The following is a 25,678-nucleotide window of genomic DNA, read 5'->3' as shown; positions in this document are numbered from 1 at the left end:
ATGCCCATTTCTGTTTCTTTCTTTCTTTCTTTTTTTTTTTTTTTGGGAACTTGCCAGAAACTGGCAGTCACTGTCTCAAGGACCACTACTAGTCCAAAAATGATCATTCTGGGTAGCAATGTTCCACCATGTAACTTGGCTTGATGTGTCTTGACAAAACAACCGAGCATAATCTACCTGAAGCTTTTCCATACAAAACTGTCTGGTATTATTTACAGAACAACACATTTTCCTGTTAACTTGGCAGATTTCATTTTTCTTCCCAAAGACTTGAATATTAAGAACACATTTATCTAAAGTGCAAAAATACTGAAGTAAGTTATTTGGAAGAAGAATTTCTTTGACAGGTTAGCTTTTTATCTTTTTCTGAAGAATTGATGTATATTAAAACATATTCAAAGGGTTTCAAAGTATAAAAACAGGACCCTGAAAGCTTCAAATCATAGACTTTTGTGGGAGATGTTAGGGTGCCCATGACATCCATAAGATCTCACAGAACTCTGCAACCATCTCGAGGGGTGAAGGTGACCTGGGCCTACTCCATTACTCTAAGTGGAAAATGGGGTGGTGGTGGCAGCTTGTGTGGAGAGCAGATCAATCCACATTCTGTTAACACTGTATCCACAGTGCAGGGCTGTTCTGGAGATTTACCCAAACTCCTGAGTATTCTCCAATTTTGCTTAGCACTGGGCTAAACCAGTTTAATCCAGGTCACCATTCATTAAGTCCCTGGTTTTCATTTGGACATCTAGAAATGATTTCTCAATCAAGGTGGACTATACAGATCATTTTGAGAAGCCACAGTGTGTCTTTATTGTTCAGCTAAGGTAGAGACATTCTCTCATTTTTCTGTGTTTATTTTGAATGTCTAAATCCCTACATGGGTCTAAAATATTTTAGAACTGCTATAACACAGAATAATCATACCAAGGTAATGTGATCTGGAGCTGATAAAAATAAGTTTGTGTTCAAACAAACAAACTGTTTTGTTATTCAGTTGAATATATTTGTACAAATATAGTAACTTAGACTTTCTAAAAAGATGCAATTGTTTTGTTCTGTTTAAGTCATGGAATCGGTACATCAGTAGTATTGAATATTAGACTGTAAGTTAGTTATGACTTTTACATGCAAAGTTTTCTTACCTTTGGATATGGATACTGTTTTCCTCTGGGATAAAGAAATCCAGTAAAACGGGGAATAACCATGTTTGGTACTAAGGAATCATTTATCATAAGAAATGCCAGCCTCTCTCCATCAGGTGACCACCAATGAGTGATATGGGAATGAAGCAGCTCCTCTGGGAGAAAGAAAGAATTCTTAAAACCCAAAGAATTGGCAACTTGGGCACATATTTTATATAAAAAGATACCAGATTACTAAAAGAATAGACAAATAGTCATGATGGATCACACCAAAGGCCTATATGGCTTCATATTCTTTCCCCTCACTGGCCAACATGATGTCTGGTAGAAGCCCACTAACAGGGCACAAAGGGCATAAAACCCTCTTGTTTGTGCATGTTAGCTATGATTATACAGCATACAGTGATGCACAAAAACATTATCTGGTATTGGGAGGATATATATTTATCTTGACTATGAACCACTGGCCACTTTAAGCCTACATGAGCAATTGTGCAGTAGCATTTCTGCTTGTTTGGAGACTATTGAAGACCACATGGTATACTCGTTTGTTTATACTTTTCTTGTTGTTAACAAAATTAATATCCTACCCAATTTATCAGGCAGGGAAGTTGTGGAGGCGGATACTCCCTCTGCCTGCCATCTTCTGCAGGGCTCCCTCCTCCTAGGGCATTCTGTTCTCTTGGCATGTCTTTGGCCAGTGCTGAAAGTTCCTCCCTGCACCCCGATTGGCTGTAGCAGGCAGACCAGAGGAAAGAGCTCTTCCCCCGATCCATCTGCTGCTAATAAAAGCCAGTGTCCTGGCTATCCTCGCTCAGTTGCCTTCAAGCTCTCCCCATCCTTCCACTCTATTTTGTTGACTTTGTTGCTGTTATTGTGTGGTTGCTTCTTTATGTATACATCACAACTTGGGGGTGTTTGGCATAGACCTTGGATCTGGTATGTTAAGCCCCCTCCTTCACTGGGTCTCTCTCTCTATCTGTGTCTGCTATGTGGCTGCTAAGTGGCACAGGTGTCCCATGGTGGGAAGACGTAGATGAGCGGCCACGTCCACCTGAAAAGGAAGGCGTCGCCCAGGCAGCCGTCGGGTATCGAGGTAACCCCCGAGAACAGAAGAGGCCACACTTCATGTTGGTCTGTGTGGTGAAGAGATCTATTGATGGGGTGCCCCACAGGTGAAAGGGAGACACAATGATGTCCAGATGAAGGGACCACTCGTACCCTGTGGTGGGGAATCTGCTGAGGAGATTGGCTCGGTCGTTGGTCTGGCCGGGGACGTGGACAGCCATAACATAGACGTCGTTGTCGATGCACCAATTCCAAATGTAGAGGGTGAGTGCCAGGAAGGATCATGACCGAGCGTCCCCCTGTTTCTTGATATACCACATGATGGTGGTGTTGTCCGTACAGACCTGGATGGTGTGATGGGACAGAATATCCCGGAACGCCTGGAGGGCCTTGAATAGGGCAAGCATTTCCAGATGGTTGATGTGGTGCTGTCAGTTGGTCAATGTCCAAAGGCCGTGTGTTGAGTGACAACCAGTGTGTGCTCCCCAGCCCATGAGGGAGGCATCTGTAGTGAGCATGCAAGATAGTTCTCGGGGCCAGAAGGGCATGCCTGCGTGGACCGTCGAACGGAGGAGCCACCAGCGGAGGGAGCAATGGATGGATGGAGGAGGGTGAAGAAGGGTGGATGGGCTGTTGTGGAGGTGGTCGAAGTGTTGGAGGAACCAAGCCTGCAGAGGGTGCATGTGGGGGTGGGCGAAGGGGGTAACAGCCATGGTCAATGCCATATGTCCGAGGAAGGACTGGACCTGGGACACTGGAACCCATGGCTGGTGCCTCAAGATAAGGACGGAGATACGGAGAGTCCTGAAGCAGTCCTCAGGAATTAAGGCAGTGCAAGAGGAGGAATTGAGCACTGCCCTGATGAACTGTATATTCCTTGTGGGATTGAGCCGAGACTTGGTATAGTTCCCAATGAGGCCCAGGTCCTGCAGGAGTGAAAGGGTGAAGCGAATGTCATTTAGGAGAGAGTGGCGGAATCGGCCCAGGAGAGCCAGTCATCAATGTACAGGAACACCGTCATGCCCTGCATATGGAGGAAGGCAAACATAGCAGCCATGCACTTAGTGAAGACCCTGGGCGCTGTGGAGATTCCAAAGGGGAGAACATGGTAGGAGAAAGTGTGGTCACTAGGGCTGGGTGGTTTCGTTTCGTTAATTTGTAATTCGTTAAAAATTCGTTATTTTTTTATAATGAAGCAATAACGAACCATTCTGGAGCAACTTAAAAACGAAACGAATTTTTAAATTCGTTTCGTAAATGCTTTGGATTCGTTATGTGTTCGTTTCGTTATCGGTTTGAGGTCGTTTCGTTATTATTTCCGCATGTCTGGGGCAAGTTTTATAGTTGTTTTATGTTTAATTAGTGAAAAAAAATTATAATATCACACCAACAGTCAACAACAGAGGGAGAGGGAAGCTTCAAAAGTTCCCCCTGTCCCATTTGGAGGTTTTTTTAGCATATTGCGCGGTCGCGTCCGCCATTAACGAATCGATTCGTTATTGTTTCGTATTTGTTTCGTTAATGTTTTGTAATTTTTTTAACATTTACGAAATTTCGTAAATATCGAACTTTTTAAAAGAAAAATTTCGGAATTCTTTTAAATATCGAAACGCAAAACCCCCCAAAAAACGAATCGATTTTAGAAACAAAATTTTCCGTTGTTACCCAGGCCTAGTGGTCACCATTCATGAAGGAAAGGAACCTGCGGCGATGGAGATGTGAAAATAGGCATCCCGGAGGTCGACTGTGGAGAACCATACCCCTGAAGGAATGAGGAGGAGGACAGTGGGCAGCGTCACCATCCGAAAAGTGGGAGAATATACAAAGATGTTGAGGGCACGGAGGTCAAGGATGGCGCGTTTGTCTCCCCCCCCCCCCCGGCAACTAAAAAGTAACAGGAAAAAAGGCTGATCAAAAAAACCTAGGGTGAAGAGGGACTATTGCTCCCTTCATCAATAACGAATGCACCTCATCCCATAAGCCCTGGGAGGGGCAAGTGGGGTTCACGAACCCAGTCGGAGGTAGGGAAACAAAATCAATGAAGTAGCCATGGAGGACTATGTCCATGGCTTGCCAGGCCGAAAAAAAAGGGTGCTAAGCAGGATCTGAACAGAAAATGTACCCCAGGCAGAAGCTGGTGCCTTTCTAGGGTGGCAAAATCTAACAAAAATGGTAGAGCATCTCCGTGCTGTAAGGGGGAGGGGCCCTCAGGGAGGGGGGTGAGTGAGGGAGTGAGGGAGAGGGGTATAGAGAGGAGTCAAAGGCGACGCCTGCCCCTTCCCTGAAACTGGGGTTTCCCCTGTTGGGGGAGACGGTACACTTGTTGCCTGGGAGGCTGGGCCAGAGTCCCCTGTGGGAAGGATCTGGTGGCTGCAGGGTATTGTCTATGGTTGTAGGTATTAGAGGGCTGCCACCAATCTAAGGGGAGGCCTCTGGGTTGTGTAGCCAAAGTTATGAGCCACTCGTCTGACCTCGTGCATCTTCTTCAGTTGAGTGTTGGTATCCGGGCTGAAGAGGTCGGAGTCATGGCTTGGGGGGTTTTCAGCAAGCGCCCTCCCCTCTTCCGAGAGCGTAGAAGCGCGGAGCCAGGCATATCTCCGAATGGTCATGGAGACGGCAAAGAGATGGCCCGCAGAGTCACCGTGAGCACTTCCTGGAGGATGCCCTCAGTCATAGGTTGACCATTGTCTGGGAGGTACGCTAAGTAAGCAGTGAGAAGCTTCCACATGTAGGTTTGGGAAGCAGTGAAATAAGCTTCATAATGAGCCAGGTGGGTGAAAAAAGCTGCGCTAGTGTGCACCTTTTTGCCCATCGAGTCGAGCTTCCTGCCCTCCGTGTCAGACGGGGTGCAATGGGGCCTAGATCGCTTGCCTGGAGTCATATCAGCGACCACCGTGTTTGGTTTGGGAGGACATGAGGCCCAGGGGGCGGCAGAAAGGTCAATCCTATAAAGCAGGTCGTTCCTCCGGGAAACAGGATTAACCGTGGGAGGTGGAAGGTCCAGCGTCCTCGTGAGTTGTAACAGGTAGGTGATCCCGGGGAGGAGTACCGGTGGGGGAGGAGCTTGTTGTTGCTCGTCAGAAGGGAAGAGGAAGTCATCTAGTGGTTGGTGCGGTGCTGTCACAGGGAGTTTGAGTGCCCTGGAGAGGCAGGTGAGGAGGGCAGTAAAGGCAGAGGTGTCCAGTGGAGGCACTGGTTGCGTGGAGGATTGATCCTGAGGTTGCAGAGAGCAAGAAGAGTGTGATCCTGAGACAGAGGAGAGATCCTGGTGGCTTCATCAACATCAAGGGGCCTTGGGAAGGATGAAGTCCCATGGGGAGGGGGAAAGGACGGGATGTCACAGGGTTGTGCTCAGGGACCAGAATAGGCCCATAGACATAGGCTTTGCCTGCCGACTCCCCATGCCAGATGTCAGAAGCCCGCCCCCCTCTGAGGGGGAAAGAAAGTTGAAGGCCCATATTGAGAAGGGCTGTGGGAGTGGAAGGGAGAGAAGGCAGGTGTGTCCGGCCAGGCATAGTAGGCTGGGTCCGAGGGAGAGAAACCTTGGCGGCCTACCTCCAGAGGCCTCGGGCCCGAGCCATGAAGCTGGGTGCTTTGGGCCTCTACCTCGCTGGAGGCCGTCAGGGGAAGAAGCGGCTGCTCTTTGACCCAGTGGCGTTGGGGGCGGGGCAGGGTGGGACCGCTGCTGGTGGAGACATCGGCGCCGCTGGGCTCGGCGTGTGGCACAGCCTCTGGGCTGGGGTGGGTGGGTCTGGGGAAGCCCAGCCCCGAGAGATGGTGTGGTGAGCATGGATCTGCCTCCTATTTCTTCTTCTTCTTCTTCTTCTTCTTCTTCTTCTTCTTCTTCTGCTTCGGAGGTGGGGCTGGACGAGTTGGTGCGTGGCCACTTGGAAGAGGAGGCTGGTTTTGAGGACGGAGGCCGGACGGAGGAAGCCGATGGGTGAGGCGACGAGGGGAAGGTGAGCGGGGTGGGACCCTCAGCCGAGGGCACTCCGGCAGGAAGGAGGCGAGGGGTGGAGGGAGGGAAGAGTGCGCACTCATAAAGGAGCACTTTAAGGCGGGTGTTTCTCCATTTCCTTGCCTGTGGCATCAGTGCCTTGCAGGCAGTACAGGAGGAAACCGGGTGAGCCTCACCTAGGCAAAGGAGGCAAAGGTCGTGGGCATGAGTCTGGAAAATTCGCCCCACAGACCGCACACCTTTTATAGCTGGACACCATCCGGGGAAAGGAAAGAGTAAGGGAGGAAAAGGAAAGTTTGGTTGGAGGAGAGAAGTTCCAGAGCTGCTGCTAGCGCTGAGCACGTGGGCTGGAGAAGAGGGGCGGGGCATACTTGATTAATAATTTACCAAATCTTCCGAAACTGCTGCACACAGGCACCAGAGTACCACATGTGTGCATTCTACAGATACCACGAGAATGAAATTTATATGTGTATGTGTGTGCATGTAGATAGATGATAACTAGATCACTAGCTTCCATGCTTTTTATCTGAATGGCAGTTGTAGCTGATGACTAGTATATCATGCATAATGACACCACCAGTGGTTGCCCCTTGTAACATCACTCTTGTAACATCCATTACCAGGGCACAACTCTGGTGATATCACAAAGACATCTCCCCAAGGTCTCCAGCTTTAGCTCTGAAATTTTAGACAAAGTAGATCTCCTGAACTTGTCGCCCTGAACTTCTACTATGTACATTCCTGCAAAATCAAGAAGTGTTCAGGTTTATTACTAACAATATAGTACTACACAGTAAGTACACCAATTTTCAGACCTGTTACTATAAATACAGTGTTCTTTGTCCTCTATTACGTTCCCCATACCATTGTTCATCTTGAAGCAAAGAGATAAACAAGATTCTGAGACTGCAAACAAAACCTCTGCTTACTCTAGATGCATAACATACTTTTATTATAACCAATTACTATTTTGCAAGGACATTTTAAATGTAAAAGAACAATGAACAGCACTGTTTTAGAATGAATACATTTTTCGTAAAAAAAAATTAACAAGTACATTCATAATACCCTCTGAGTGTATAAGAAAGCTAAAGTGTATTTGTGCTGAGCCAAGCTATTGATGAAAGGTGAGTGACTAAGAGCCCTTCCACACTGACATATAACACAGAATATCAAGGCAGAAAATCTCACAATATCTGCTTTAAACTGGGTTATCTGGGTCCATACTGCCATACATTCCAGTTCAAAGTAGAAAATGTGGTGTTTTATTCAGCTATGGAAGGGGCTTTAGAGGACTCATTCATAGGAGTAGCATAAGTTGAAGTCAACATGATGGCAGTTTGCAACAAATGTGTACAATTTACCTTCATATAACCAATCTGCAATTCCATTGAACACAATTCCTTCTTTTCCAGATGATGTCAGTCGCAAAGAGCTACTCTTCACATCAGGCTGGTAATAGATGTTATTTTCAAAAATATAAATCTAAGTTGGGAAAGAAAGGACCAATATAAACATTTTACTGCTTCATGACAAAGCACACGTTTTAATATATTTTTTGTGTGACACATGTGACAAAACAGTATCAGTGTAGTCATAATGGCATTGAATGAGATTTTACTAATTTGACTGTGATTGGCATAATTTCACCTTGAGATGAAATTCACCACCTTTGCACATCATATATACAGCAGTTCAAGGAAGCTACGGACAAAGGAGAAGACTAGACAGAAAAACTGGAACAATTTAAAAGCAGTGGGAAAAGTGGGACATCAGAGAATAAATCAAAACCTCCCCTGCCAAATTAGGGAAGCTGGAGAAATGTTTTAAAGGAGAAAAGTCAAAATCTAGGTCTATAATAAAATTAACCCAAAAAGAAAGAAAGGTTCACAAACTTTTAGCATTAATACAGTCACACACAGGGACTATATTTATTTATATATTGACCACCTTTTTACTGGTTTAATCATGTTTGCCACTTTTAATTAAATAGGCCACATGCCAGGTGTTAAGTGCCATTTGTCAATAGAAAGTGGATTAATCTTCTTCAATAAAATTAATTCCAGAAAAAAACAATGTCTGCTGCTGTTAGAAGATGCATTTCTATTTCATTAGCTTCTAATGCTACCATTAGGACGAGAGAGAGGGCCTTCTCGGTGGTGGCCCCCCGGCTGTGGAACACTCTCCCGGTAGACATCAGACATGCGCCCTCCCTTATGTCTTTCCGTAAAAGCCTAAAGACATGGCTATTTGAGAAGGCATTTAACTAAGTGCTACAATAATTTGGTAAAGACGACTGGAACGGAATATGGATTATGAGATTGGTTACGATTCTACATTGAGACGGAGCAGATTATTTAGTGTAATTATATAACTGTTGTATTATGGATACGTTGTTATTTTGTTATTGCCTTTTGTAAATTGCCTTTTTATATGTTGTACACCGCCGTGAGTCGCCCTAGGGCTGAGAACGGCGGTCAACAAATGCAGCTAATAAATAAATAATAAATAATAAATAATATATGTGGTATAATAATAGTGTAAATGGAAATAATTTTAGTTTTCTATGGGGCATGTCCTTAGATTTTCTGGTTTTTAAAAACCAGCACATTTTGGATACTGCCTACAAATAGACAAGGCTGGCAAGACTGCGATGGAACTTATTGTAAGTAAACAATATATTAAGTCCTTTCATGCTTGCAAATTCAAAGTTAAGGTATTCTCTGATTAAGGGAGTACTCCTAGCATAAACACACGAGAATTGCTGAGGCTTAATTTAATAACACAGAAAGAAGACCCACACTAGTTCAGACCAAAGGCCTATAAAGTCCTCACTTCTGTTGACCTACCACCTTGCCCCATGTGACGCTGAAATTGGGCTGTCTCGATGTGTCCTGGAGGCACCCATGCAGGTGGCATGGGGACCTGTTGTCCCATGCCCAGCTCCATCGTGGTTTCCCCCACCTCATCAAATGTGGGAAAGCCTGTTTAAGGCAGCTCAACCCATCTTTCCTAATGGGAAGATGTGGAGCCTCCCTTCGGTGGCAATTTTGTCGTGGTGGTAAGGTGTTTATGCCATTTCAGCCCTGGAAACACCCTGTAAGTAATTCTCTGGGGTTGAACTACTAAGCACCTGTCACCACCAATGAAAAAAAAGGAGCATGTGAAGAGATCCTTAGTAGGTGCTACAGACTGCTTCCTGACTCTACAGTGGCTGGGGTAGCCCTGTGGGGACCATACCCATATCCAGTGAGCAAGACCAGCTTAGGTTATTTGTCTGTGTAGATCTGCCCAAATGACAACTGGAAGAAGTCAATCAGAAGACTGCTACACATGGGGTTACAGAGACAAATGGCTATGCTCATCTTTCTGTCTTTCCCAGAGCATTTTTGTTTGGTTTCATTTTGTTTTGCAGCAAAGCAAATGGATAGTCCTTTTGATATTCTGAATCTATAAACACTAGGCAGCTTCTTTCATCTAGTTGCTTTACAGAAGCAATGGTGTTTTACTTGTTGCTTTTTTTTTGCTTGTGCTGCTCTTTTTGCTTTTGAGGGTGCCCCTGTCTCTCCAGTTGTCTATTTTTCCAGATGGTGATGACTTGTGTTGCCCCATGCAAATGCTGCTTAGTGCTCTGCTACTAATGCCTGATTGTATTAATGGAGGTTGTGTTATCATGCAAAATGTACTTCTCCTTGTCACATTGAGTCTATTGGGTGAATAAAAATAGTTTAATGTTTCCCTTTTACTATAGGTACAGTGGTGAAAATGATATATGTTGTGCAAAACCAACAACACACAAGTATGGGAAAATACTAATCTTTTTACTCTTGCTCATGAGTGTCAAACTCTAAGAGTTCAACAATGTTTTATGAGTGTTTCAATGTATCAAGAACCCTGTTGTAGGAATGAAATACAGCGTTTTCTTGATTTTATAGGTTCAAAATATGTCATTTGTCTTAGCTAACTGAAATCCTTACAACAACTTTACATGCTACTAGACACAGATGTTTATCTGAGATATCAATACTAGAGTAACCACATGCACCCAAATCCAAAAAAACCAATGTGATTGTTCAGTAACTGCATCAGGTACATTATTTGCAAAAGAAATATGATAATCAAAGAATATTCAGTGAAATTTTATATTGGCACTGCAGAACTGTGAAACTATGATGCTCATAAAATAGTTGAAAGAGAAGGCACTATTATTAGAATCATACAGTATTCTCATAAATTCACCAGTGGCTTTGTGCCTAAAATGTTTTGGCATGATCATAAGAAATAAATTGGAAAAGGCAAAAAGTGGAACAAGGATATGCTATCTTGCAAATTTGCTTAGAAGGGGGGGGGGGGGACTCCTTTTTAGTTCCTATGACTGTAAACACAGCCCTACTGAGAAATAAGTCCAAATAGATTTTGGAGCTTACTTTTAAGTAGATATCAGCAAGACTATAGATGAATACATTTAATTACTAGTCATTAATTGATCAGAAATATCTAAATATTTCAAAACAGACATCTACAGAATATATATTCTGATGTTCAATTATACAAATATTACCCTCTCGCAACACTTTTCATGTAACATTTTTGTTATTTAGCAAGTAAAACATTAGAATAGGATTAGAGGGAATTTAAAATGTTATAGTAATTACATGTGTTTAATGATAATTTGAATTAAGTGGTCCATTGTATTAATATTTAAAAGTTATAGGGGGGGGGGAGTATTTATAGAATCATAGAATCATAGAATCAAAGAGTTGGAAGAGACCTCATGGGCCATCCAGTCCAACCCCCTGCCAAGAAGCAGGAACATTGCACTCAAATCACCCCTGACAGATGGCCATCCAGCCCCTGTTTAAAAGCTTCCAAAGAAGGAGCCTCCACCACACTCCGGGGCAGAGAGTTCCACTGCTGAACGGCTCTCACAGTCAGGAGGTTCTTCCTCATGTTCAGATGGAATCACCTCTCTTGTAGTTTGAAGCCATTGTTCCATGTCCTAGTCTCCAGGGAAGCAGAAAACAAGCTTGCTCCCTCCTCCCTGTGGCTTCCTCTCACATATTTATACATGGCTATCATATCTCCTCAGATATTTAGTCAGATACTAATTGTACAAGTTTTCCCACTTAAAAAGATGAGAGAGGCCTGTAATTGACATCATAGGTAGACCTCAACAATGAGAGACAACATGAGAAAACACATCCAGAAAATCACATTGTCTGATTGTTATCGAATTTATTTCCAAATTATGGTGGAAAATAAGTATTTGGTCACCTACAAACAAGCAAGATTTCTGAGTCTCACAGACAGGCTCCTCTGCCCTCCATGCATTACCTGTAGTAATGGCACCTATCTGAACTTGTAATCAGTACAAAAGACACCTGTCCACAACCTCAAGCAGTCACACTACAAAGTCCACTATGGTGAATGCCATCAAAAACAAATTGTCACCCTGCACCAGACTGATAAGACTGAATCTGCAATAGGCAAGCAGCCTGGTGTGAAGAAATCAACAGTGGGAGCAATTATTAGAAAATGAAAGAGATACAAGACCACTGATAATCTCCCTTGATCTGAGACTCCACACAAGATATCACCCCGTTGGGTCATAATGATCAGAAGAACAGTGAGCAAAGATCCCAGAACCACATGGGGGAACCTAGTGACCTGCAGAGAGCTGGGGCCAACGTAACAAAGGCTACCATCAGTAACACACGATGCTGCCAGGAACTCAGATCCTGCAGTGCCAGATGTGCCCCCCTGCATAAGTTTGGGCCCGATTGAAGTTTGCTAGAGAGCATTTGGGATGATACAGAAGAGTATTGGGAGAATGTCATATGGTCAGATGAAACCAAAGTAGAACTGTTTGGCAGAAATACAACTCATCGTGTTTGGAGGAGAAAGAATGCTAAGTTGCATCCAAAGAACACCATACTTACTGTGAAGCATGGAGCAGGGAGACCGGAGCCACTGATCCATATACATGAAAGAATGAATGAGGCCATGTATCATGAGATTTGGAGTGCAAACTTCCTTCCATCAGCAAGAACACTGAAGATGAAATGTGGCTGGTCTTTCAGCATGACAATGATCCCAAGCACACCGCCAGGGCAACAAAGGAGTGGCTTCGTAAGAAGCATTTCAAGGTCCTGGAGTGGTTTAGCCAGTCTCCAGATCTCAACCATATAGAAAACCTTTGGAAGGAGTTGAATGTCCGTGTTGCCCAAGAACAGCCCTGAAACATCATTGCTCTTGAGGAGATCTGCATGGAGGAATGGGCCAACATACCAGCTATAGTATGTGCCAACCTTGTGAGGACTTACAGAAAACGTTTGACCTCTGTCATTGCCAATAAAGGATATATAATGAAGTATTGAGATGAACTTTTGTTATGGACCAAATACTTATTTTACACCATAATTTGCAAATAAATTCATTAAAAATCAGACAATGTAATTTTCTGGATGTGTTTTCTCATCTTGCCTCTCATAGTTGAAGTCTACCTATGATGTCAATTACAGGCCTCTCTCATCTTTATAAGTGGGAGAACTTGTACAATTGGTATCTGACTAAATACATTTTCCCCCACTATAAGAGTCTTTGATGTTTTATTTTTATAGTTTTGGAATAAAAAGCAATAAGGTATCGATCATAGCTTCACTGAGCATGAAGCATATGTTTGAGATTTGTCTATGGATGTCAGAGGTTAACTTGCAATATGGCTAAACAACGGATACTTTTTTGGTCACAATAGTTAATAATGGACAAGAAAGTGGACAGGAAATGCTTTTCTTGATGATCCAATTGCACATCCTGCATTGGCTAATTCATCCTAAGGCAGGCTTGAATAACCTGTGGCTCCCTAGGTGTTTTTGGAATTCAGTTTCCAGAATTCCCTGACTGTTGGACAAGCTGGCTGGGGTTACTGGAAATTGGAGTTCCAAATACCTGGAAGGTTACAGATTGTTTTGATCTGTTCAAAGGCTTCTGTTATAGGAAGGAAATTGGCAGTAATGTTTTATGGTGACACAGGTCTATCTCTAATGGGCCATTTGAGAAATATGTGCTGGGGGACTTGTGGTGAAGTGTGAGTTTTAATCTACAGTCATGTATAATAATAGATAAGTGTTTAAAAGGGTAAGTATTTAAACTAGCATAACTGGGGGGATGGTAGCCAGCTTAGCTCACTTTGAGCTGGGTTGCCATGGAAAAAGGGGTGGAGCCAACTGCCACTTGGCAGGGCAGCCATTTTTAAACAGTTAGTCTGTAGTCAGCAAACTACAGGGAAGGCTGGTTCTGTTGTGTGTTGAGAACCAGAAAGGTAGTCGGTAGTCTGCAAACTACAGGGAAGGCTGGTTCTGTTGTGTGTTGAGAACCAGAAAGGTAGTCTGTAGTCTAAGAACTACAGGGAAAGGCTGATTCTACTGTGTTAAGAATCAGGAGGGTTTAGGCTTTTAGTCTGTGTAGTTTAGATAGGTTGAGTTGACTTATTTATATTATTAGTTAGTGTATGAGCAGAAGGGGAGAGAGTCTTAAGAAACATATTTCTTTCAACAGAAATAACACAAGAAAAGAATAAGCTTGTACCTGAAATAATCGGTTAAGGAAAGAAACACATTTTGAAGGAAAATAAGTTCAAAACCTGTTTAATATAAAGAATAGTATTCTTAGGAGTTGTTTTATGAAATGTATTAAATGTAACCTCTGAAGAAGTGTGCCTCTATGAGCTAAGAAACATTGAAACCATCAAGCTTCTTCTATACTTCAATAAACTTGTTACAGTTTCTTCTAAAGCCAAGTCTGTTACAAATACTTTCAAGTTAAGCCATGCTACACATTGAAGAAAGAACAAATCAATATTACAAGCTATTAGTTGTGTTATCAATTTAGTAAGTCCTTACAAAGGGGTGGCTCCTTTACAAACAGTTACAAACTGGTGGCATCGCTACAAACTGGGTGTCTTTCTTACAAATTGGTGGCCTCGTCATAGGACTCATCTCTGAAACCACAATTATTGTGGTACTCCTTGTTATTTCTACACAAAGATGGTAGTGTACGCACTGGTAACCTCCTCAATGGGCTATACATTGGACTTCTGCAATGAACTATGCATTGGGCTACCTTTGTCCCACGTTTAGAAACTTCAGTCAATTCAGAATTTGGCAGCCAGATTAGGTTATGGAAACATCTAGGAGTGAGTATATTGCACCCATGCTAAAATCATTTCACTGGTTGCCAATTAATTTCTGGGCAAAGTACAAAGTGTTGGTTATAACCTTTAAAGCCCTACATCGTTTTGATCCAGGTTACCTACAAGATCTCATCCTCTCATATAATCTGCCCCTTAGGACATTGAGGTCCCTTGGGGGATGTTTATTCCAGTTAGCTAGAACCTGACTGGCAACTGTCATCCAGAGAACCTTTTCATTGACTGATCTAATGTGGAATGACTTGACGGAAAATCAGCTGTCAGCATTCAAGACACAATTGGAGACTTATCTTTACTGGTGTCAATCTTTGTTCTGTGTTTTTTAATATATGCATTTCAACAATATTATATTTTATCTCTCTGTTTTAACTATGTTGTATCCCACCTCAAGCCATGAGGAGAAGTGGGCAATCTGTCACGAAAAATGTCATTGCAGATTTGATAAATGTGGATTTAATAATGACGTGTGGGAATTAATGGAAGGATGGAAGGATGTATGTATGGATGGAGTTAATAATTTTGGAAACACCAGTATAATATTAAGGCCTGCAATGATTAACTACCTGTTTTCTGGACTGTGATTAAAACCTGCTAATAAGATCTGAAGAGTAAACTCTGATAAGAATTGGGACAATGATAACAGAAATGTTTACAATGTTAAGAAGGAAGTCAACATAAGATCTACACCAATCAAGAAGATCAACATCTGGATAGGAAACTGAGATGGAGCCAGGATGGAAGACGTCTATCATTCATTTACAACTTTGGGACTACATCAACAGAATATTCTTATAAAAGACTCAATGGAAACTCCAAGATTTGGTTGGAACAAGAAAGCGTATTAGCTGAGGAGCAAGCTGGATTCAGGGAAGGAAGGTCGATCTATCATAGATCAGTGCCTAGTGTTGCAACACCTTGTGGAAAAATATTCCTCCCAAAACATAACCTCACTATATGCTGCTTTTATTGACTTTAAAGCAGCATTTGATTCCATCTCGCGAGTTAAACTTTGGGAAAAACTGGAGAGTTCTACAATTGATCGCCGTCTATTATATCTAATATGCCAACTTCACGAAAAGACCACACTCAAAGTAAGACCACACCCACAGGGCCACCTCACTGAGGCTGTTGAAACAGGCAAGGGTGTCAAGCAAGGCTGCATCCTGGCCCCTTTGCTGTTCAACTTTTATATAAACTCCATAGTAGACCAGCTTCAAAATATGGACTTCCACCCCCCAAAGCTGGCGGGAAGACACACCTCCATCCTGCTTTATGCAGATGCTGCTGCTGTACTCTCTAGAACACCCATTGGGCTCAAAAGAGCTCTGAGAGCATTAATACAACATTGCAACACAGATCAGCTCCAACTTAATTACAATGAAACCAAAATCATGGCTTTCGCTAATAGGCCCAGAACTTCCTCTTGGAGCATAGATGGTCATAAAATTGAACAAGTTACATCCTTCAAATATCTAGGTGTAGTTTTCCAATCTAATGGTAGCAGAAGAGCTCATGGGTATCAAGTATCCAACACCGCGCCGGGGAGCTCAATTGCCATTCTTAAATATCTTAGGACAAGAGGGGGCCACTTCACACCGGCAGCGCTCAAGCTGTTTGAAGCTAAGTCATTAGCCCAACTCTTGTATGGTGCTCAGCTGGGCCCCTTCCCCAGTTTTGCCCCATTAGAGCTGGTTCAGTCAAAGTTTCTGAGATCGGCCTTGCAGGTCCCTAAATGCATTTCTAATGCCACCCTGTGACTAGAGACGGGCTTTATGAGAGTGGAGGCCAGGGTGTGGGTGGCCATACTCAACCTCTGGCTCAGACTATCCCGAGCACCCTTTGGTCTTGCCCCACTAACCATGAAGGATGACTTCCAATCCACATGGAAGCAGGCGGTAGCATCAAAAATCTCCTCATTGGGATTTTCTCCAGGTCTACTATTCGCTATGGATTACAATCAAGCCAAAGCACTTATTAAACAACGTATCACAGACACAGAGCGACAACTAGATCTGGCCTCGGTTCCAATCTTCCTTATCAATGAAGACAGCAGATATCTTGCCTCCCCTGTGGCCTATTTAACAAACTTAGAGGTTCCTCTTCATCGAAGGGCTTTCACCCTGGCTCGATGCCACGCTCTCCCATCAGCTGTATTTGAAGGCCGCTACCGGAAGATCCCTTTCCCAGAGAGAGACTGCCCCTGTGACTCGGGTCATGTAGAAACAATAGAACATGTGCTCCATCAGTGCCCGTTCAACAGGGATATCCGTGCCAGGCTTATCTTACCTCTGTTATACAAGCACCCAGGCCATTCAGGACTATTTTATACCTCCATGCTACTTGCAGATATTAATTCAGCTACAACCTACAATGTTGCAAAGTTCTGTGCAGCAGCATACAAAATCCGTCAGGGAATGACTAGTCCCAAAAGATAACTGTGTATCCAGTAATCTTCTTCTCTGAATCTACAATTTGGTGATGGATCTGAGCATTGTATGTTTTTACCCTGTTTCCCCTTCCTTTCCACTCCCTCACCCATATTGTGCTTCAGTAGTTATATTTATATTTTCAATGTACCAAACATACCAAGTTTGTATGAAAATGTGACTCTATTTCCTGTGCTGGTCAATGACCGAAATAAATGATTTGATTTGATATAAAAGAATCAGTCTAATAATGCTCAAATTGTGACAGAGACGCTGCTCACTCGCTAAGCTCTGCTCCATGGGAAGGAGAAAGATAGTGTACCTAGGTAGAGTGACAGATATGCTATGGGAAAGCATGATTCCGGTCACTTTGGGGCTTCTTTCTCAAGGGAAGAGGAAGAAGTGTGCTTTTGGAGTCTTAGATTCTGTGCAGGGAGTCAGGTTCTGCTATATGGAAAACAGAGATCTGTCCTTGGCATTGTGCTTAGGAAAAGAAGTTTTGGTATCTCACCATTTTAAAGTTTTGGCTTTATTGAAGTTATGGAACTATGCGTTGGCAGGCTGCAGGGCAGCAGGGTCTGGCCGAACAGGTGCTTCTCCAAGGAGGGAGAAAAGGATATGGTAATATTTGAATGCCTCAGGATGAATGCATGTACATGTGGTGTGAATGTTGAGTGAAAATGTAATTCCCCTTTGTTTGTTAACCAATGTAATTATACATCCAATGTAGTTGCATAGAATCTGTATGTCTGTATGTCCAATGCCATTCTTTGTCTAAATGTTTTTCTGTTATCTGATATACCATCTCACACTGGAAATTGCAATAAAAAGAACTTATGCTTCAAAGTTATTGAAAAGTCATTCATGACACAAATTCTTCCAAATTCTTCTCCTTCTTGTATGTGAAACATATGGAAGTGGTTATGGATAGTTTTTAGGCTTGAGGCCAGCAGTATATTTATGTAATATACATCAATCTAAATCCAGATAAGCTAATTGAGTTCTGTAACAGTGTCTGCTGTTAGTAATTGACTAAATGAGAACAAAGAAATTGAAGCTTAATTCAGAAAATATAAAGGTGCCTTCACTTAATTGAAATGGGCATCAGGGGACAATGATTTAAATGGTGCAGTAAAGGATTCCACTTTTTTTGAAAGCTCAAGAACCTGAATGTCAAATTATTGATTGGCACAACTGAGTTCATCACGTCTACTGTTTTGATGTTTACTGATTATTGTTAATAGCTTTGCTAGCTCTTAATGTTGCAGAGATTTTAATGATTTTATTTTCTTTTTAATTTTTGAGCTCTTACGAAAGCAATTTTATGTTTGTTAGGTGCTGAGTGTTGTGTTTTAAATGAGAATATAGGATAAAAATGTAATGACTAAATAAAAGGGGAAATGAACTCTATCCCTTCCTGGATATCTCTGATCTTGCCACTGTGAAACATGCCTTAATTACTGTCTGAACTATTATAATGCACTCCACATGGGTCTGCCTTTGAAAAGTGCTCTTTCCACTAAAAGGTCTCTGAGAAGAAAGGCAAATTTGCACTTCCTGTCAGATTTAGAAATAACCTGAAAATTGAGAGTTTTTAATTGGTGCCTAGTACTTTGAATATCTTTGACAAAATATTTTCACTCAAAAATATAACAAACACATTATAAGTAAAGAAAAAAAGTTAATAGCATACCTCTACTATGAAAAGATTGTGTTTACCTTGGGATAACATGCAGGTAAAACCTTTTTGTTTTCTAATAGAATGGAAGCATATTTCTAACTAAAGTTTTATAGTTTAGGTGTGACCCATTTGGTTGGCTGCATAAGTGAAAACAACTGTATTAGATACAATACATCGAAGATAATGAGATTATTCATTGAAAGTTACAAGGATCAGTAGGTTTTGTGACAAAGTGCCCTCTGCCCATCAGATTTAATAACATCTTAAAATTTAATGTACCAGACAAATAGGTAATATCCAATGTTTGGTGTCTTGATGTGGTGAATACACACAAAGTTCATACCTAAGAGGGACTTTTCTATGATTTGCAATATTTGGTGGGGGTAGGGGTGGCGGGAGAGAAAGGAGGATGTCCTTAACATTACACTATTGATTAAGGTGTAAAAAGGTCAAACAAACAAACACTCAATTGCTTGTAAAAATGACATATCTTGAATTAATAACATAAGCTTTGACATCTATGATCTATGCCATAGGTGGGCAATATGTACATTTGATTTCATATGTCCCAATATTTTTGCTCATGGGTCACCTGTTTCACACACCCATGTTACTGCCACAGAAAAGCAGCATTTGCCCTAGCATAGTGGCATTTCACTTTTTGAAAAAGGCACATGCTCCTCCCATGATTTATTTAGAAGAACATTCAGTTTTGCTCCCATTTTCTGGTGTGCATATCATACATTTCTTTCAGCTAGCAGCAGAAGTGGCACTGCAAGGATAAAAGTGTCCTGGTCGTTATACCACCTGATCCTTCTCCTCCAGAATTAGAGAAGAGAAGACGTTATATATTTGAACGTGTTTGCATATGATATCCGGAAAGCCTTAAGCACTTTTCTTGGCTGTTTGTTGTCCCCTCCTTTCTGCCCCCCCCTTTTCTGGTGAACTATCTTGCCATTACTCTGTTGCACCTGCATCTCTCATTCGCTGTGCTGTCTCGACATTGGGTCCCAGCTATCATACTTTTGCCGCTGACTGTCTTCATAAAGCACAGCTGTTTCTGGAAAGTATTTAGTTCGATTTGTTTTACTGTTTAAATGACCCCCCCCCCCCCTTTTGGGGCAAGATGAGTCCCTAATTCATTTTTGTTATTGGTGAGCTTTTTAAAAGAACACTTTTGTTTTGTTTTGTTTGTGTAACAAAAAGAAATAACAAAGAATTTCAATATTTTTTTAAAAAACCCTTGTCAAGTTAAGACCAGCTTAATCTTTGGCTTCAGCTCCCAATTATATTGGAAGCTCAGGTTGATCAATAGGATATTCCCTGTTCGGCCCAACAGTTCAATAGATATCTTGAACAATGATCAATTTATTTGCCCCGAGGAACTGGGAAATTGTTGCTTCTGTTCGATGTTCGATGTTTTGCCTTATGTCTGTCATAACAGATTCCATTTTTTATTTAATTTTAGTTGTTAAGTCATAATTTGTGTTTATATGTTGGGTTGCTAAATTTTGTTAGTATGGATGTATTGTTGTTGTATTCGGGCAATAAATGTTTGCCTTTTATGCTTGGAATCCCTTCGGGAAGATAGAGCGGGATATAAATAAAGTATTATTATTATTATTAACAATGTCACAAGTTATATCTGTTTACAATTTATCTTCCATACATCTGCCTTGGAAAGCTGAGCTGCCTTCCGTCCCATTCTGGGGAAAATGCAGCATATAAATAAAATAATCCACACTTTCCCTTTATTTTTCACAGTAAAATGCAGATAGGGAGGAAGACTCTCTGGGGCTAGAGAAGGTAGTCCAAAATCTGCTTGTGTACTGCATTATAAAACATTCAGGCATTTGATATGTTGCTACATTTTCCCCACTTCCATTATAAGCTGCCAAAATGGGTTAAATAGAAAAGCAGAGGCATCTCCTCTGATTCTGTAGGGATAAGAGTGGTATTTGTAGCTAAGTCTTATTACCATTGAAGTGATGGTTCTAATATGAAATGTTGTGAAAGAAGAAATTTCACAAACATGCATGAATAGTTTTCTTAATACAGGCAGTATCCAAGATGTGAACAAGATAGGTTCTATACGTTTGTTCTTAAGTTGGATGTGTTTCTAAGTTGGAACAGGTACATTTTTAAGCACGTCCTTAGCTGTGTGTGTGGGTTTTAGATAGCACAGGTAAAGTTTAATACCCCTGTGGTGCTTGTTTTGCTCTCTATGCCCCTGTTCAGAAGACTTTCTCTCACTTTCTGTCCCTGTGATAATTGGATTTTGAAAAATGTGATTGGTTATGGAAACAAGGATTGGTGATAAAGCACCCTGCATGATAACTCTTTCAGGAGTGGATTTCCCTTCCTAGGGGCAGATTTCTCTCCCTTCCTGTTGTCTCACCCTGTTCTTAACTATGAGTCATTTGTACATCAGATGTTTGTACTTTGGAGACTTTCTGTATATAGATGTAATGTAAAAAGCAAACAGTAGCATTAATTATGAGTGCTAAGCCAAACATTCATTCATAGTACAACTGAAGACACATTTACTGAAAAGTTCTGTTGAATTCAATGGGATGTGTCACTAAGATTATGGCCTAATGAATAAATGATTGTTAAAAATATGCCTTGCTTTGTCCTACAAGCAGTAATAATGTCATACAGAAAGTGATATTTGAATTCACAGTGACATCTTGATTACTAAGAAGAAGAATGATTTTGAACAGCAAAATGGTGTAGGAGTTGATGGTAATTGGGGCTCTGGAGAAATGTCTAAACAATGCTATCTAATGAAAATGGTGAAACATTTTTGAACAGTATGAAAGGGTTTTTAAAATGCAATTGCTATCAGAAGGGAAGGTTATAAAGGGAAAAAATACCTCTATTGTTTTGCTGTTTTGAGATATGCAATGGCCAACTTATTCTGGTGGCCAAAGTTGTATGCTGGAACAGATGCAGAGCATGGGAGTTGCTCTCAGTCACCACATGGCATCTTCTTCTTTAATTAATATAATGCCAAGTTTTTAACTTTGCTTATGGTTTTTTAATACGTTATAACTGTATTCTAAATTCGCTTCTGACACCATAAATAAATAAAATTCTTCTGCCAATCTGGAGGGTCTTTCCTATTACGGCCATCAGTCAATGATTGGACAGAGGTATGCTGCATGTTCATTGGCTGGCAGGCCTAACCAGACTGGCTTGGTAATTTCCACTCTGGTATTTAATTCTGTACTAGAGTGAACTCAGACAATCAACTATGAGCTTTGGTGGAAGGAAGGCCTAGAAGATAAATTGTGCCCAGGAAGCCATGGCGAGTGAAGGCAGTGGAGATCACAGTAGGTGGCAGCATCAGCAGTGACCAAAGAAAGCTGTGAAAACAAATAAGAGCATGATAGTGGTGGTGGTTTGTTCAGCAGTAGCTATTTGCTCAGTATTCTGCACAGTGGCAGTGGCTACTGTCTACTGGCCTCTCTGTCAGCTGGCATCAATAAGAGTGGGCTGGCAGGCTGGAGTTGACCTCACAGCCCTTTTAAGGACCAAGAACTGTGTATGTATTTTGTCTTCCTACTTTGGAGAACTGAACCTTTATACATACACTCAGAATTGGCAAGAATCAGTAAGATTCCTGTGATTTAGTTTCAGAACAGGAGATGGAGAATTAGAGTAGAAGGTGCCATCTGGGAATGCAAACTGAAAGTGTGCTCAAGAGTGCATGGCTTAAAAAAGGGCATGTGAGGGACAAAGGAAAGGCAAAGAGGGTGACATAAGTAAGGAATGGCGGAGGAGGAAGAAAAAGAGTAAGGGCCCTTCCACACAGCCATATAACCCAGAATATCAAGGCAGATGATCCACAATATCTGCTTTAAACTGGGTTATCTGAATCCACACTGCCATAGTATAATCCAGTTCAAAGCAGATAATCTGAATTTTATACAGCTGCGTAGAAGGGCCTGAGATACTCAGCTCCTCTGTGAACAACTAAATATCTAATTTATTAGTGTCATTATATCAAATTCTAGCCTTTATTACATCTCTCCTTTATGCGATATTGCTAATTACTTTGACAATTTAGAGCTTTCAAGATGTTTTCCCATATGGACTAGTTGCATATCCATTTGTTCTTTCTTCTGTTCCTCCAGATGATATTTATTTACACTATACATATAATTGATAAGATTTTCAAAAAATAGTGACATTAATCCATCACAAGAAGTATTTTGTCTGGGCCACCATGTGTCAAGTTTTTCTTGAAAATCAAACTATATGACATTTTAAGGCATTCTAATGAACAGAAAATATAGAGAAAGTGGTTGTTGGATAGAAAATGATTGAAGCCCTAAATCATGGGTGTTAAACATCCAACTGTTGCTCTCAGCACAGTTGGATGCTGAGCACAGGCTCAGCACAGGCTGGTTGGTTTTTTTTATTCCAATCAGAGAAGGAGTCAGGGAAAAGGTGGGTTACATTAAATGAGAAGATAAGGTAGACTTGGAGCAAAGAGTCTTTTTTGCACTCTGTAATTTCTTGTGGGAATGCAAACTGCAATTCAGTCGATTTTCTAAGCATGGCACTTGTTATCTTGGAAACCTGTAGAGGAGGCTGTGAACAATTATTTAAACAATGTGCCCATAGCATGATATTTTGCTATCACTGTGATTTAACATCTATATGAAGCTATTGAGAGCACACACAAGGGCTTTGGAGTAAGTTAGCATCAATACAATGATGACACGTAGGCCCCTTCTGCATTGCCAGATCATCCAGGTTATCAAAGCAGAAAATCTACATTATTGGATTTGTTTAACCATTTCTACTTGCAGAAGGAACCAAAAGGAAGCAATATGTACCAATGCACTGCAGAAAGTGGAGTTTCTTGGAGAATTGGCTTATCATGCTTATCATGACCCCCAAACCAGGAAGTCCAAACTCCTTCTGTTACATTAAGGCTGAAATATTATGAACATGTTTGGAAATAAGTTCCATTACATACATCAGAACACGTGTCAATGATTACGCAGTTAAAGTATTATGTCTGATACGCCTTACATCCAGTACAATAGGGAAGTCTTTTAACAGCATAAAGTTGTTGGGGATAAGAGACAGGGCCTCCTCAGTGGTGCCCCCTCACCTGTGGAACTCCCTCCTCAGTGAAATTAGATCAACTACCTCCCCCCTGACCTTCAGGAAGAAAGTAAAAATGTGGTTATGGAACCAAGCTTTTGGTTAGTAATGTTCAGTGCAAGAAGTGAATATAGTGAAATGACATCTGGAATGGCCTTGGATTCTGATTTTGGACTGCGTGATTTTAATAATTGGTTTCAATGTTATGTTTTTAACTGTTTGGTTTTTAATGTATATTTTTATTTTATTATATACATGCTATGTGGCATCAAATTGTTCCCTATTTATAAGGCTGCTCCGAGTCCCCTTTGGGGTGAGAAGGGCAGGATATAAATATAGTAAACAAATAAATAAAAGTGTTGGCTGCTAAGCAAACATTACTACACATTGATAAAAGTAATATGGGTAAGATAAATCGCATATTGAATTTTGAGAATGGAAAGAGAAATGGAAGAGCCAAAGCTAATGAAGAAAGAATGTGAGCAAATACATTCTATTTATTTCCCTTAACTCTAGTAAATGTAGAGTGACACATGAGCACCATGAAGGTGCTATCAAAGAAATATGCTTGTTTACTTGAATGAAAAGATATGGGTCTGTATCAAATCCTGCACCGATTTGGTGGATGGCATATCTGTTGCCTGCTGACTTGTCAGATTCAACATAAACATCTATACAAAGAATGCCACAGTCTGTAAAAAGGAAGCTTCTAATTATATGGCTATGCAAAAAAAGCGTCCTCCTATAGATAAGTAGTCCCAAATTTGATGAATCAGATAGAATCATAGAATCATAGAATCAAAGAGTTAGAAGAGACCTCATGGGCCATCCAGTCCAACCCCCTGCCAAGAAGCAGGAATATTGCATTCAAATACCCCTGCCAAATGGCCATCCAGCCTCTGCTTAAAAGCTTCCAAAGAAGGAGCCTCCACCACACTCCGGGGCAGAGAGTTCCACTGCTGAACGGCTCTCACAGTCAGGAAGTTCTTCCTAATGTTTAGATGGAATCTCCTCTCTTGTAGTTTGAAACCATTGTTCCGCGTCCTAGTCTCCAAGGAAGCAGAAAACAAGCTTGCTCCCTCCTCCCTGTGGCTTCCTCTCACATATTTATACATGGCTATCATATCTCCTCTCAGCCTTCTCTTCTTCAGGCTAAACATACCCAGTTCCCTAAGCCGCTCCTCATAGGGCTTGTTCTCCAGACCCTTGATCATTTTAGTCGCCCTCCCCTGGACACATTCCAGCTTGTCAATATCTCTCTTGAATTGTGGTGCCCTAATTGGACACAATATTCCAGGTATGGTCTAACCAAAGCAGAATAGAGGGGTAGCATTACTTCCTTAGATCTAGACACTATGCTCCTATTGATGCAGGCCAAAATCCCATTGGCTTTTTTTGCCGCCATATCACATTGTTGGCTCATGTTTAACTTGTTGTCCACGAGGACTCCAAGATCTTTTTCACACGTACTGCTCTCGAGCCAGGCGTCACCCATTCTGTATCTTTGCATTTCATTTTTTCTGCCAAAGTGGAGTATCTTGCATTTGTCACTGTTGAACTTCATTTTGTTAGTTTTGGCCCATCTCTCTAATCTGTCAAGATCGTTTTGAATTCTGCTCCTGTCCTCTGGACTATTGGCTATCCCTCCCAATTTGGTGTTGTCTGCAAACTTGATGATCATGCCTTCTAGCCCTTCATCTGTCTGGACTTTAGTCTTTGACCATTGGTCAGACTGACTGGATGTTTTAGAAACTGAAGTTCAAAACATCTGAAGTGCCAAATGATTGAAACAGGCAATAGTGTTGCAGTGGTGCTAAATATGGTTTCTGTAAGAATGATTATGCGATATGGATCATGTTTATGTTGGAGCTAGAGTGCTAGCTGCCACAATCCTTTCCCTATGTAATTAAGTAGTAACTCTGTGAATGTCCCCATAATCCTTTGAATGATTCCATGATATAAATAAAGATAATTAAATGACAATTAAATTTAGCTTCCCCTCTCCAATGAAAAATCATTTATCTGAATCCTTTTGATAGTCTAGACTAGACCTATATAATCAATGGA

General features: G+C 41.5%; 1 protein-coding gene across 2 annotated transcripts in view; it reads right to left on the bottom strand.

Moving 5' to 3' along the window:
* The window catches only part of DPP10 (dipeptidyl peptidase like 10), a 685,879-nt gene that overhangs the window by 55,794 nt on the left and 604,407 nt on the right, over nucleotides 1-25,678 (bottom strand). For both annotated transcript variants that reach the window (XM_060775698.2, XM_067473093.1), the window contains exons 8-9: nucleotides 7,539-7,659; nucleotides 1,146-1,300 (exon numbers count right to left, since the gene is read on the bottom strand). In XM_060775698.2, coding sequence (XP_060631681.2) covers nucleotides 1,146-1,300; nucleotides 7,539-7,659 — 276 coding nt within the window. The remainder of the gene's footprint in view (nucleotides 1-1,145; nucleotides 1,301-7,538; nucleotides 7,660-25,678) is intronic.

The sequence above is a fragment of the Anolis sagrei genome, chromosome 1, assembly GCF_037176765.1.
Source record: "Anolis sagrei isolate rAnoSag1 chromosome 1, rAnoSag1.mat, whole genome shotgun sequence".
Taxonomy (NCBI): Eukaryota; Metazoa; Chordata; class Lepidosauria; order Squamata; family Dactyloidae; genus Anolis; species Anolis sagrei.
The sequence above is the reverse complement of the archived record's forward strand: the minus strand, read 5'-3'. Positions and strand labels throughout refer to the sequence as shown.